Source organism: Odocoileus virginianus, chromosome 16 (assembly GCF_023699985.2).
Source record: "Odocoileus virginianus isolate 20LAN1187 ecotype Illinois chromosome 16, Ovbor_1.2, whole genome shotgun sequence".
Classification (NCBI taxonomy): Eukaryota; Metazoa; Chordata; class Mammalia; order Artiodactyla; family Cervidae; genus Odocoileus; species Odocoileus virginianus.
Window position 1 is genome coordinate 28,664,464 of NC_069689.1, and position 15,711 is coordinate 28,680,174.

The 15,711-nt window shown below is 40.6% G+C and overlaps 1 protein-coding gene across 5 annotated transcripts in view; it reads left to right on the plus strand.

Annotated features, from left to right (window-relative positions):
• Nucleotides 1-15,711, plus strand: part of SLC25A21 (solute carrier family 25 member 21) — a 502,561-nt gene that overhangs the window by 445,712 nt on the left and 41,138 nt on the right. For all 5 annotated transcript variants that reach the window (XM_070478014.1, XM_070478011.1, XM_020916591.2 and 2 more), the window contains exons 5-6: nt 3,695-3,754; nt 7,781-7,888. In XM_070478014.1, coding sequence (XP_070334115.1) covers nt 3,695-3,754; nt 7,781-7,888 — 168 coding nt within the window. The remainder of the gene's footprint in view (nt 1-3,694; nt 3,755-7,780; nt 7,889-15,711) is intronic.

Here is a 15,711-nt window from a genome sequence, read left to right on the forward strand (position 1 = left end):
TCTTTGCAATGCCGGACTGCAGCACTCCAGACTCCTCTGTCCTTCACTATTTCCACTGATGCCATCCAACCATCTCATCCTCTATCACCCCCTTCTCCTCCTGCCCTCAATCTCTCCAAGCATCAGGGTCTTTTCCAACAAGTAGCTCTTGACATTAGGTGGCCGAAGTACTGGGGCTTCAACATGTTGACTCTCCTAATTTCATCCTTAGAGTGTAATCTCATATTTTATGTGATAGGGTAACTTTATCACTTCTCTGTACTAAATATCATGAAGGCAGTAAAGTATTAGTGCTGCATAGAAAGGAATTAAAATAATGGTTAACCTACTAGTTCTTAAGAATGTAGTCTAGTATAATATCTTCTAAACTTTACACATGGGAGACATCCAATAAATATCTGTTGAATAAACAAATATTTTTAGCTAATAATGGGTTTCACATTGTAACGACATTATATTATTTTAATTTTGTTGGAAATCTATTTTAAAAGATTTTGACTTTTCCTTTCTCAAGATGTTATTTTATTTTATATTCAGTAATTTAGACTTCGGTTGCAAAGGTAGAAATTAAAACAAGTCTTTTTTTTGTAGTTCAAAGCACTATTTGTTTATTAGAATATGTAATATATATTGTTCATTACTTTTGGATTTAATCTATTAGCAACTTATCACTGATATATGAGGCTTCTTTATTGCCAGGAACCTGAATCACTTCATCCCAGCCATAACCAGAATCTTCCAGCCAAACTGCTGATGAGTACCAACCAGCTAGTGGTAGCTTTTCTTTTTTTTTTTTTAAACAGTTTTAGAGATAGGAAAATGAAAAGCCTAGAATTGCCCCAAAGTGTAGACTTGGAATTTCCTATGAGAACTGCTTAGAGTTACAGATCAAGTCCGGGATTCCCTGGTAGCTCAGCTGGTAAAGATTCCACCTGCACTGCAGGAGACCCTGGTTCGATTCCTGAGTTGGGAAGATCCCCTGGAGAAGGGATAAGCTACCCACTCCAGTATTCTTGGGCTTCCCTGGTGGCTTAGTCAATAAAGAATCAGCCTGCAGTGTAGGAGATCTGGGTTTTATCCCTGGGTTGGGAAGATTCCCTGGAGGAGGGCATGGCAGCCCACTCCAGCATTCTTACCTGGAGAATCCCCAAGGACAGAGGAGCCTGATGGTCTACAGTCCGTGGGGTCACAAAGAGTAGGACATGACTGAGCGACTAAGCACATCACAGCACATCACAGGTCAAGTCCATGTTCCCACACTTCTTCAAGATCTGTTTGGTCTATAATTTTTTTTCATGACAAAAAGTCAGAAAGAAAAAATGCATACTCACACTGGAAGGGAACAAGGTAGTGAGGCATACTGCGAGGTCCATCCTCTCCCAGAACTTCCCTGAACTCACATGGACCCCTTAGAGCATGTTTCCAAAATATGGGCCATGACCTGTGAGCTCTGAAATCAATGTAGTGGGTCACCAGAAAAAAATTTCTGATGAAATAGAGTAGAAACAGAATGCATTACCCCTCTTCACATAGTGAAGTGGTAAACATTGTTTTATAGCAGTGTTTTGTTTCAGCTGTAAATGTGAGCGTGTGCTGCATGCATGTATGTATCTGAGTTGGGTAAATAATTTTTACCTAGATTGTGGTCAGAAAAGTTTGAAATCTTCTGCCTTAAGGAACTCAGCTTCTGGGGTCAGGGAAGGCAAGAAGATTTCAGCAGGAAGAAAACTGTAGCACAGAGAATCTCTTCCCAAACCACTGAAAATCGTGGCTCACCAGTGAGCAGTGCAGTATAGTGGCTGAGAGCAAACCCAGGCTTTGGAGTTGGACGTAGTGAGATACCTCCATCCTTCAACTCCCCAGCTGCAGGACAGATATCTACAAATGGAAATCATGATTGTGCTATAACCTGTCTTATGGATTTAATGCAGTAGCATGTGCAAAGGCCTTAGCATGTTTCCTGGACCGCAGCAGGCTCTTGTGAATGATCCATGTCAGTAAGGCATCTATGGTTCCTTTAGTCCCAAAGTGAAGAAAGGAAATGGAAACTATGATTTTCTGAAAGTCTCCTGCGTGCCGGGACTGTCAAGAAATCTTCCTCAAGTTCTCTTATTTAAGGACTACTCTAGAAGTGAAGTCTTACGTCCTCAAGGTCAGAAAGGTCAAGCTATGCTTCCAGAGCTAAGTCAGGATTCAAACCTAGAACTGCTTATGTCAAAATCCACACAAAGTGATTATCAAATAATTGTTATGATGATGACCATGAGAAGAAAGAAAAACATAATTTATTTTTTAAACCCAAGACCATAACCCTTTTCCTTTTAATCATTTCTAGTACATCTCTCATCAAAACTGATGGCTCCTGGTGTTACTAGTTGAACATCAGGATAGTTTCAGGGTTATTACCATCCACTAGAATGTTAAACCAAGAAAGCAAGGGTTTCTCTTTGTTTATGCTGCATCCCCGGTGTGTGAACCAAGAAATATTTGTCAAATCAGTGAAGGAATGAATTCCTGTTCTATGGAAGTCTACATCCATAGGTGATCTAAAGGATCATAGCACAAAAGTCATTCCTGAGTCTTTAAAAGACTCAATCTATCTGGTGACATAAAGACCTTTGAACTGCCCAAAGATTCAGGAGAGCCACATCTACATGTAACTACCTCTTTCTAACAACAGAATATTATCTGGCTTTCAAATCTACAGTTTTTTATTGTTCCATTGTACTGGGTTATAAAGTAGTAGAGTAGAAGACATTTAAGACCATGAAATGCCCATGCCATTTCTGTAGTCTTGAGAATCAGACCCTGGCAGGACCTAAGAGTGTGTTTTATCGGTGATTTTGGCAGGGTACCTAACAGAGAATCCAGGGGCAAAACATCATGTTCAACCAGATTGTTGTCCAAAATGCATAGCATAGAAAGAGAGGAGAAAAATTTATTTGGGTCATACTATACAAAGTGACTGATTAGATTTGCCTCCATAGACATCCCTTCACAGAGAAAATTATATTAAACATCAACTATTGAAAGCACCAACAAAATCTTCATCATCATCATCATCAGATTTTAAAGGGAAGATTAAACAGCTGTTTATTCATTCAGATTCAGGACAGTTTTACTTTCAGGCAGGGGACAGATTAGATGTGTCCTTGCTGGGTCCTTTCTTAGTTTATCATGGTATCTTCATCATTATTGAGTGTTTAGAAATCCCATGGGGCAATAGAGATACACAGCAATATAAATGCGAGTTACAGCCGAGAAGTGGGTGTCTTTTACAAGGGGGTTAGAAAATTGGGCATTCACTGGGAAAGCAGGTTATAGAGAAAACATAGGAGACCGAAGACTTCAGGTCTCTATGCCTGTAATTTTGAATCACTGCCATAAAAAAGAAGTCTATTGATGTCTAGGGAAACTGAAAATGGTCATGGTAAATGGCAGCTGTATGGTTCATTTACTGCTATAAAGGATTCCATCTTCTCTTCTGTAGGTTATTATAGCTGCATTTAAAAACGTGAATGTTCAAGTAAGATTCAATAGCAACTACCCAAGACTGGATTAAAAACTGTGCTCAATGGTTTATAATTTTTTAAGTTACTAGTGAATATAATGATTTACTAAAGAAATTTGAGTCAATTTAAAGGTTTGTTGCAGGAAATTGTTATAAATCTCTGAGTTTGGTTTTGTTTCACAGTTTTTCACCTTTGAGCAGTACAAGAAATTGCTTGGATATGTGTCACTGTCACCAGCATTGGTAAGTGAGAGTATTTATTATACTTAAGTGTGTGTGTTATTTCATAAAGCAAAATCTGGAAACAAAAACCCTTTTGATTCCCCAAGCTCAGCTACTAAAATATGAATTTGAGTTATTCAATGTTCAGCTACTTGTTGAAAGCCATCTTCCTAATAACTCACAATTTGGCTATTTTATAGCTCCCAGTGATGAATTTATGATAATAATGATATGTGTGGAAAGGCCCATATGAGATATGGTCAAGAATATAAAATAAAGGGTGCATTTGTCAAAGACTCCTTTAAACCCCCAAAATGCATGTGTTTACATACATACTACACATATCTATTTATGTGAAAGTCCATGTACCTAAAATTATTTCCTAACGGGTCACTTTTCCAGCTCTTGCTCAAGCTGTAGTTAAGTATAGGACTTCAGGTCACTCTGTGGTCAGATGCCCACTGAGAGGCCTTTTATAGTTGGGGAGAATAGTGATCTTACCATGTCAGATCAACTATTACGATAAAAGTCATTTGGTGATTTGAACATTTGTAGATACCACTCCTTTCTTTCTTAGTGATTTTGTTGCTTTTCACAAAACAAGTTAAATTATATTGGCCAAGTATGCTCTGTTAGTATGAGTGCAGCAAGAGCCCCAGAAAGAGCCAGTGCAATAATTTCTCCTCAAAATCTGCAAAACACGACTAAACTAAATCTACCTTGGCCCTCCAAGTGACAACATGCCTTCCAGCCTCTGCGAATGTACCTGACAATATACCTTCCATCCTCCAGTTTACCAGATGGAATGCACCGCAGAACTCAGCCAAAGGGGCGGCGTTCTGAGCTTCCGCTCTTTATTTACTTTGCATGCCCAGTCGCTTCACTGTCCAGCTGTTGGCAACCCTATGAATCCTAGCCCACCAGGCTTCTCTGTCCATGGGATTCTCCAGGCAAGAATACTGGAGTGGGTTGCTATGTTCTCCTCCAGGGGATCTTCTGGATCCAGGAATTCAAAACTGTGCCTCCCACAGCTTCTGTATTGCAGGGGGATTCTCTACCGCTGAGCCACCGGGTAATCGGTAATTCACTGGGCTTTCCTGGTGGCCCAGCGGTAAAGAATCCACTTGCAATGCAGGAGATGCAGGTTCTACCCCTGGGTCTGGAAGATCCCCTGGAGAAGGAAATGGCAACCCACTCCAGGATTCTTGCCTGGGAAATCCCATGGACAGAGGAGCCTGGCAGGCTACAGTCTGTGGGGTCGCAAAAGAGTCAGACACTACTGAGCAACTAAACAACACCAAAGATTGATTAAGAATTAGCTGCTATTTAAAAATAATCACACATGCTCCCTTCCTAGGAAGGCTCCAGTTAAAAAACCCAATAGTGTTGCTTTGTGTTACGACAAGGAAACCTCTGGTCCTGCTTAAACAAGGGGGCTGTGAGGAGGCTTCTCCTGGAAGGAGAAGTGGTGGCATGAGTCCTCAAATTAGCTGAGATTTCTTAATTCCTCAGTGTCTTCCCTGAATGTCTCCCTGCGCTTTGGAAACATCTTGTTAAAAAGAGGATGGTTTCCAGCGGGTCAGCTGGGTGCTCCTGGATAGAGCATCTGTACCATGTGAGAGACTATGCTTCTTTCTTGCTAATTCAAAAAGAAAAGCATTTGGCCACTCCAGATCCTCTCACTGAATTCATGCAAACTGTATACAGTTTTTCTCTTTTCTTGAACTCATTTATTTCAGTTTCTCTTTGATGCAGCTAGACACTTAAACAGCCGTTAAATGTCCCTTGGTGCTCTCACTTGAAGAGCCTGGGAGGCTGGGAACCTGACGGTTACTGCTGATCTCTGGAACAGCCTGAGTAACATGATATGCTGATAGCTGATCAATTCTTTTGACAAGGGGCTGCTGAACACTAGTTCTGACAGCAAATGTAGCTGAGTTTTATAGAAGAACAAAAAAGTGAATTACTTGGAAGGGTGCATATAGTAATAAAAACCTGAACATCTGGATTTTAGCTTTTTTCAGTCAGAAGAGTTTGGGACTAGTATTTTTCTTTTTCTTCTGCTTTTGGCTTCCATGATGGGAGTCTGAGATAAATGAATAAAATATTTGGTCTGTTACCCTATACAGATATGTTTAAAATTGTGATGAAGGGGCATTACAGGAAAACATAGTTAGTTATTCTCTCCTGAAATCTGTTAGAAATTTTGTTCTTCCTCTTTATGCAACAGTGGTCTTTAGTAGCAGTAACAGCAATTTACAGGAGCCTTTCACACATGATTTTGACCCTCATAATAATCTTATTAAATACAAAGATTAGATATTATAGTCTCCATTTTACAGATGAGAAAACTGTGACATAAAAAATTCATTTTTTTTTTCATGGAAAGGCATTTTATTTTAAATATAGTAATGTGTAAACGTCAATTATTAATGTGTACACGTCAATCCCAAACCCCCGAGTTATCCCTCCCCTCCCCCGCTCTGGTAATAATGTTTGTTCTCTAAGTATATGAATCTGTTTCTGTTTTGTAAATAAGTTCATTTGTATCTTTTTTTTTTTTTAGATTCCAAATATAAGTGATATCCTATGAGATTTGTCTTTGTTTGACACATTTCACTTAGTAGTAATTTCCAGGCCCATCCATGTTCCTGCAAATGACATTATTTCATTCTTTTTAATGGCTGAGTCATATTCCATTGTATATATGTACCACATTGCCTTTAAAAGATTCAGTTATTTATATACAGAGTTGCAGCTGACACACATGGTATTTTGTGTGGATTATGAAAAGGTGCTCCTTTCTCCGGACTGGTGCTTTTCCAGAACTCCCACTTGGCAAACAGGGTGCAGGCTGATTTCAGCCTCCACACGCACCTTTGTGGATAAACTACTCTACATGGCAGCTCTGGTCGCACAGCCAATAAGATGGCAGAATCAGAACCTAAACCCAGACCTCCTGGCTCTGGATCCTGCCCTGGTTCCATCTTGCCTCCCCTTCTAAGGATATAGAGCATTGTTTTTTCTCTTTTCTCTTTTAGTCTCCTATTACAGACTCCTAATAAGAGCTTCTGTTCTTTACTCTTTATTGGCTTTTTTCTTCTCCTAGTTGTATATAGTATAACTCTTCTCCTGGAGTTAGAGCTTCAGCACTAAAGAATTATTTTTTCCAGCATCTGTTTTGAAGGTTTGAGACTGTTTTATTTTGTCTTCCTGCTGAGTATGTGTGTTTTAATAGTTGTAGTTATTTAAGTTTCTGAAAAAACCCTTCAGCATTCTATTCAGAAGAAAATTCTAGAAAGCTGTTCTTACCTAGTGCAGAAATTCTTAACAGGTAGAAAATAACCTGAGGCACAGCTGCCTCTTGCTGAATGTTCTAGATTTTATTTGAGCCCTTCAAGACAACCTAGCAATTTCTGACCTCAGCCTTTATCCCTCAGCTTCTAGGTCTAGAAGAATAGGGCCCAATTAAAAAAAAAAAAAAAACAGATAAAGGATGAATTTTAAAATTATTTTTGTTTCTTAACTTCCTAGAATAATGACTCTAAGAATGTGGCTATATATTTAAATATTTTCAACTATACTCTTTGGTTACCTGAAAATTAGCTTTTTATAAACATTTTATTTCTGGTTCTGCTCCTTGAATTTTTTATATGTTCACTAAATGTATTTAAGCAGCTGTTTAAAAATGAAGCTCTCCTTTTACTAAGTCAAACTCTTAGTTGTTACATGTGCAGATGTTTTAGTATCCACCTTAAATACATAAAACAACCTTGCTTTTCATTAAAGGACAAAGTCATTGTTGATGGGGCTTTGACGTTTTATTTTGAATTGTTAGGATGTGGTTTGTGGCTTCTGTAATTTCTGCTTCATGAATTGTCAGCATCGAATCAAGATCTAAAGCTGTTTAGTAATGGTATATGGTGCATTTATGTGAGTTTCTCCATTCTCATTATACCATTCAGCTGCATAGTGTAATGAGTAAGATGTTTAACCTCATATACATGATAACTTGTTTTAAAGTATTGATTGACTTAATTTTTCTAGACATTTGCCATTGCTGGACTGGGATCTGGACTAACAGAAGCCATCGTGGTCAACCCTTTTGAGGTAGTAAAAGTTGGCTTGCAAGCCAATCGGAACAGATTTACAGAGGTAATCATTTAATGTTTTCCTATTGTTGAGGGAATGTAAAAAATTATTTTTCAGTATACAATATAAAATTATGAACCCTGCTCCTAGCCACTTGTTAAAGCCATAGTAACTTATTGTTAAGGAAGTAGCATAAGAAAAAGTCCAATTTCTTCCACAGGAAAGTGCTAACAAAAAAGCACTAAAGTCTGATAGACAAACATGTTTAGACATTTTTATTTTAGAGTTGTAATGTAATATGTAATGACTTATTTGGAAATATTTTCTCTACTTTTGGCAAAACCTCTATTTCACATTTTACTAGAATAGACTGTAGCAAAAAACCACTGAGGTGATAATATTGTTGAGCTTTTTTTAAAAAAATTCTGAAATCATTTTTTCAAAATTACTTCACTCCATTCCCCACTCCACCCACTGCCCTCCCCCAAAGATTCTGATAATCTGTCAAGCTTGTCTTTTGGTTAAATCTGAATGAGCAGGATACCAAACCTGTGTAGACATCACCACTTGGACAGTGATGGGTCTTGACATTTAATCACTGGTACATGATGTTCCATGAAGACAGCTTCCCTTGGTCTGTGCTGCCTTCACTTCCTTCCAGTTGCCTAATAATTCCCTTTAAACCACCAAGTCCAATTCTTCTTTTATTCTTTTGGGTGCCAAGCCAAAGGTAGGAAAAAAATAAGGAGATTGGCAGTTCAGGTCCTTTCTTAGCATTTGAATTCACTTCCACAACTGGGTAGCATGTGGTATAAATTGGTCTGGAGTATCTGCTGACCTGAATTTCTCCATAGAAAAGCTCCCCTGCCTACCACTTAAGCAGCTGCTAATGGGTGGAGACCCCGCGCTCCCACCCCACTTCCTGTCTGCTGATACTGCCTGAGAGCTCTCTGGCAGCTTCCTGAGCCAGGCTATGGGAAAGAGAGAGCCCTACTCACCTTAGCTGCCAAGGCCTGTGGAGGACAGGGCTGGGCTGCTACAGCTCCTCAGATGAGGTCAGTCCTAATTAAGGGAGATTTTTTTTTAAGTTTCAAAAGGTTGTCCTAATTGCAGAGATACACAGCACTTTAGAAAAGGCTGAAAATTCCTGTGTTGCCCTGCTCTGATTCTGTTTTGCTTTTTCTCTGTTCTTCCTTGAATGATGGGAAAAGATGGCAGGGACCAGAAGGAAATAAAAAGAAACACTTTTTCAATGTCCTATCAATATGGAGCATTTAAGACAGCCCCCATGGAATGTGCTCAAGGAAAATTTGATTTGTTAGACTGGGAGAATTACCAGCTAGAAGAAGATTTGGAGCTCCCCATCAGTGTCCCATTTTACCCATTGGGAAGCATGTCTTGGGGCAGGAAGGAGTGAGCAAAAGAATACACGGGCCTTCCAACTGCAGTCCTTCATCAAGACAGAGTGTAAGTAGAGAAACACAAAATGGGACAGAGCACTGAGAAGCATTCACAAGAGAGAAAATAACAAATTATCATAGCACCCCTATTCAAGTCTATTGTTCTTTTTCTCTCCTCTGCCTTCAAGGAGGTTCTGCACTGAGGCCATGTAAGCGCTGGTTATGTTTTGCATGTGCCAAGGCCTTGCTAGAACATATTAAATGCCCTTGCAGACCAACACAAAAATGCTGCATGTGCACGTGCTCCTAGTTGATTGACCGAGTGTGGTCTGTGTAAATTGTTGGTGTATATGCAACTGTTTGTTTAAGTTGGGGAGAGAGGAGAACTTGTTTGGTGTTATTTCTTTTGCAGAATTCACTAAACTGCATTCAGAATTCATTTACTTAGACAAAATACAATCTATTAGGTTCCTTATAAAATGTTTGTCATATGACATCAACTAGTCAGAACTTAGTAACAGAGGGATCACGTAGGTCACAGGTGTCAGCATTTATTTCCAGCAGTTATTAGGATTCAGTAGCTGATCAGAGGAGGCACTTTATAGGCAATAGTGATCAAATTGAAAAGTAGTGCATAGTCACCCAACATAAAGTAACAGGGTTATGCCTATTACCAAAAAATTCTGAGAGAAAGAAGTGACTTGATCAGTTCAGTTCAGTTGCTCAGTTGTATCTGACTCTTTGTGACCCTATAAACCGCAGCACGCCAGGCATCCCTGTCTATCACCAACTCCCGGAGTCTACCCAAACCCATGTCCATGAAGTTGGTGATGCCATCCAACCATCTCATCCTATGTCGTCCCCTTCTCCTCCTGCCTTCAATCTTTCCCAGCATCAGAGTCTTTTCAAATGAGTCAGCTCTTTGCATCAGATGGCCAAAGTACTAGAGTTTCAGCTTCAGCATCAATCCTTGCAGTGAGCACCCAGGACTGATCTACTTTAGGATGGACTGGTTGGATCTCCTTGCAGTCCAAGGAACTCTCAAGAGCCTTCTCCAACACCACAGTTCAAAAGCATCAATTCTTCAGCACTCAGCTTTCTTTATGGTCCAACTCTCACATCCATACATGACCACTGGAAAAACCATAGCCTTGACCAGACAGACCTTTGTTGACCAAGTAATGTCTCTGCTTTTTAATATGCTATCTAGGTTGGTCATAACTTTCCTTCCAAGGAGTAAGCGTCTTTTAATTGCATGGCTGCAGTCACCATCTGCAGTGATTTTGGAGCCCCCCAAAATAAAGTCAGCCACTGTTTCTATTGTTTCCCCATCTATTTCCCATGAAGTGATGGGACTGGATGCCATGATCTTAGTTTTCTGAATGTTGAGCTTTAAGCCAAAACTCTCCTCTTTCATTTTCATCAAGAGGCTCTTTAGTTCTTCTTCACTTTCTGCCATAAGGGTGGTGTCATCTGCGTATCTGAAGTTATTGATATTTCTCCCGGCAATCCTGATTCCAGCTTGCGCTTCCTCCAGCCCAGTGTTTCTCATGATGTACTCTGCATATAAGTTAAATAAGCAGGGTGATAATATACAGCTTTGAAATACTCCTTTTCCTATTTGGAACCAGTCTGTTGTTCCATGTCCAGTTCTAACTATTGCTTCCTGACCTGCATACAGGTTTCTCAAGAGGCAGGTCAGGTGGTCTGGTATTCCCATGTCTTTCAGAATTTTCCACAGTTTGTTGTGATCCACACAGTCAAAGGCTTTGGCATAGTCAATAAAGCAGAAATAGATGTTTTTCTGGAACTCTTGCTTTTTTGATGATCCAGCAGATGTTGGCAATTTGATCTCTGATTCCTCTGCCTTTTCTAAAACAAGCTTGAACATCTGGAAGTTCATGGTTCACGTGTTGCTGAAGCCTGGCTTGGAGAATTTTAAGCATTACTTAAGAACAACAAATTTCAAATCTAGTCATTTAAAACCAACTACCATTTTGGGCAAGTGCAGATTGAGAGCAGGAGGAGAAGGGGGCGACAGAGAAGGAGATGGTTGGATGGCATCACTGACTCAATGGACATGAGTTTGAGCAAACTCCAGGAGATAGTGAAGGACAGGGTAGCCTGGTGTGCTGCAGTCCATGGGGTCACAAAGAGTCAGACACAATTTAGTGACTGAACAATAGCAAGTGTGATAATATACACAAAGGTCTTAATAGAGTTTGGTACATTATAGGCACTCAACCAATAACAATTTCTAGATGTAAATTGACCCTATAAACCCTTAAGGTTTAAGAAATAGATCTATCTTGAGATATGTTCCAGTTAATAGTCATAGCCCACTGCAGCTGTGGGTGCGAAAACAGCTTACTTGGCAATGGTTCCCTTAGGTCATTCCCAACTGCCAATACAATCCATTTAGCCTGAATTCTTAAGGGCAGGCAGCCCAGCTTCACTATCTACTGAGGTCTTTAAACTCACATGAGGTCTGTTATCATAAACAGTAGTAGTTGGTTATCTGTTTACTTTAAATAACTTGCATATAGCAGCAAAAGTTTGAGAGGAAACTAAAAATATTTGAAGCCACTTTGGAAAGAATTCTACCTCCATCAATATGTTCTTCCTTCGGAAGAGTCATATAAAGTAAGCATGTATTCTTCATCAAGCTTCATGGTCACCTCACCTGGAGGTTGTGAACGAAGCTCATTTTCAGCCTTTTCAGTCAATTACTAGCTGTGGTTTAAAAAAAAGATACCCCATGCCCCATACCCATTCCCCAAAGGAGAAGCCCAAGCAAGACAGTGGGGGGGGGGGGGGGGGCAAAATCACATTTAGAATCAAACCCCATACCCACCAGAGAAGCTCGGAGGGCTCAAACAAAAACCTGGTGCATGCTAGGACCCAGACCCCACAGAGACTGAGCTAGACCTGCCTTTGAGTGTTTGAGTATCTCCCATGGAGGCACGGGTCAGCAGTGACTTGCCACATGGGCAGGGGTTCTGGGCGCAGCAGATCTGGGTGATACAGCATGTGGCCTCTTGGAGGAGGTCGCCATTAACCCCACCATAGAGCCGCCAAGCAGACAACCCACAAACTGCAGAACAATTGTACCAAATAAATTCTGGCACTGTTAAGAAAGTTCTAGGACCCACAACAGATTTCCCAACCTGGGGATCTGGCAAAGGGACTGAGAATCCCCAGGGAATTTGACATTGGAGGCCAGTGGGATTTGATTACAGTACTTCCACAGGACTGGGGAAACAGACTCTTGGAGGGCAGAAACAAAACCTTTTGCATACCAGGACCCAGGAGAAAGGAGCAATGACCCCACAAGAGACTGACTCAGACTTGCCTGTGAGTGTCCAGGAGTCTCCAGCAGAGACAGGGTCAACAGTGGCCTGCTGCAGGGTCAGGTCAGGGGCACTGAATACAACAGTGTATGCATAAGACCTTTTGAAGGAGGTCCCCACAGTCTGCATTACCCCTACCACAGTTTGGTCTCAGGTCAAACAACAGGGAGGGAACACAGCCCCACCCATCAATAGAAAATTGGATTAAAGATTTACTGAGCATGGCCCTGCCCATCAGAACAAAACCCAGTTTCCCCCACAGTCAGTCTCTCCCATCAGGAAGCTTACAGAAGCTTCTTATCCTTATCCATCAGAGGCCAGACAGAATGAAAACCACAATCACAGAAAACTAATCAAACTGATCGCTTGGACCACAGCCTTGTCTAACTCAGTGAAACTATGAGCCATGCCATGTAGGGCCACCCAAGATAGATGGGTCATGGTGGAGAGTTCTGACAAAACATGATTCACTGGAAAAAGAAAGAAAGAAAGTGAAATCACTCAGTCGTGTCCGACTCTTTATGACCCCATGGACTGTAGCCTACAACGCTCCTCCATCCATGGGATTTTCCAGGTAAGACTACTGGAGTGGGTTGCCATTTGCTTCTCCAGAGGATCTTCCCAAACCAAGGGTCAAACCTGGGCCTCCCACATTGTAGGCAAACACTTTAGCATCTGAGCCACCAGGTTCACCAGAGAAGGGAATGGCAAATCACTTCACTTATTCTTTCCTTGAGAACCCCATGAACAGTATGAAAAGACAAAAAGATACAACACTGAAAGATGAACTACCAGGTTGGTAGGTGCCCAATATGCCACTGAAGAAGAGTGAAGAAATAACTCCAGAAAGAATGAAGAGACAGAGCCAAAGCGAAAACAACGCCCAGTTGTGGATGTGACTGGTGATGGAAGTCTGATGCTGTAAAGAACAATATTGCATAGGAACCTGGAATGTTAGGTCCATGAATCAAGGTAGATTGGGAGTGGTCAAACAGGAGATGGTAAGGGTGAACATTAACATTTTAAGAATCAGTGAACTAAAATGGACTGGAATGGACGAACTTAATTCAGATGACCATTGTATCTTCTACTGTGGGCAAGAATCCCTTAGAAGAAATGGAGTAGCCATCATGGTCAACAAAAGAGTCCGAAATGTGGTACCTGGGTGCAGTCTCAAAAATGACATAATGATCTCTGTTTGTTTCCAAGGCAAACCATTCAGTATCACAGTAATTCAAGTCTATGCCCCAACCACTAATCCAAAGAAGCTGAAGCTGAACAGTTCTAAAAAGACCTAAAGACCTTCTAGAACTAACACTCAAAAAAGATATCCTTTTCATCATAGGGGACTGGAATGCAAAAGTAGGAAGTCCAGAGATACCTGTAGTAACAGGCAAGTTTGGCCTTGGTGTACAAAATGAAGTAGGGCAAAGGCTAACAGAGTTTGGCCAAAAGAACGCACTGGTCATGGCAAACACCCTCTTCCAAAAACACAAGAGATAACTCTACATATGGACATCACCAGATGGCCAATACCAAAATCAGATTGATTATATTATTTGCAGCTGAAAATGGAGACGCTCTATACAGTCAGCGAAAACAAGACCTGGAGCTGACTGTGGCTCAGACCATGAACTCCTTATTGCAAAATTCAGACTTAAACTGAAGAAAGTAGGGAAAACCACTAGACTATTCAAGTATGACCTAAATCAAACCCCTTACGATTATACAGTGGAAGTGACAAATAGGTTCAAGGGATTAGATCTGATAGACAGAGTGCCTTATGAACTATGGATGGAGGTTCGTGACATTGTACAGGATACAGGGATCAAGACCATCCCCAAGAAAAAGAAATGCAAAAAGGCAAAATGGTTGTCTGAGGAGGACTTACAAATAGCTGAGGAAAGAAGAGAAGCTAAAGGCAAAGGAGAAAAGGAAAGATATACCCATTTGAATGCAGAGTTCCAAAGAATAGCAAGGAGAGAGAAGAAACCCTTCCTCAGTGATCAGTGCAAAGAAATAGAGGAAAACAATAGGATGGGAAAGACTAGAGATCTCTTCAAGAAAATTAGAGATACCAAGGGAATATTTCATGCAAAGAGAGGCACAACAAAGGACAGAAATGATTTGGGTCTAACAGAAGCAAAAGATATTAAGAAGAGGTGGCAAGAATATACTAAAGAACTATATAAAAAAGATCTTCATGACCCAGATAACCATGATGGTATGATCACTCACCTAAGAGCCAAATATCCTGGAATGTGACGTCAAGTGGGCCTTAGGCAGCATCACTATGAGCAAAGCTAGTGGAGGTGATAGAATTCCAGTTGAGCTATTTCAAATCCTAAAAAATGATGCTATGATAGTGCTGCACTTAATATGACAGCAAATTTGGAAAACTCAGCAGTAGCCACAGGACTGGAAAAGGTCAGTTTTCATTCCAGTCCCAAAGAAAGGCAATGCCAAAGAATGCTCAAACTACCACACAATTGCACTCATCTCACATGCTAACAAAGTAATGCTCAAAATTCTCCAAGCCAGGCTTCAGCAGTACATGAACTGAGAACTTCCGTATGTTCAAACTGGATTTAGAAAAGACAGAGGAACCAGAGATCAAATTACCAACATCCATTGGATCATAGAGAAAGCAAGAGAGTTCCAGAAAAACATCTACTTGTGCTTTATTGACTACCCCAAAGCCTTTGACTGTGTGGATCACAACAAACTGTGGAAAATTCTTAAAGAGATGGAAAAACCAGACCACCTTACCTGCCTCCTGAGAAATCTGTATGCAGGTCAAGAAGCAACAGTTAGAACCAGACATAAAACAGTACATCAAGGCTGTATATTGTCAACCTGCTTATTTAACTTATATGCAGAGTACATCATGAGAAATGTGGGGCTGGATGACTCACAAGCTAGAATCAAGATTGCCAGGAGAAATATCAATAGCCTCAGAGATGCAGATGACACCACCCTTATGGCAGAAAGCTTAGAAGAACTAAAGAGCCTCTTGATGAAAGTGAAAGAGAAGAGTGAAAAAGTTGGCTTGAAACTCAACATTCAAAAAACTAAGATCATGGCATCCAGTCCCATCACTTCCTGCAAATAGATGGGAAAGCAATGGAAACAGTGA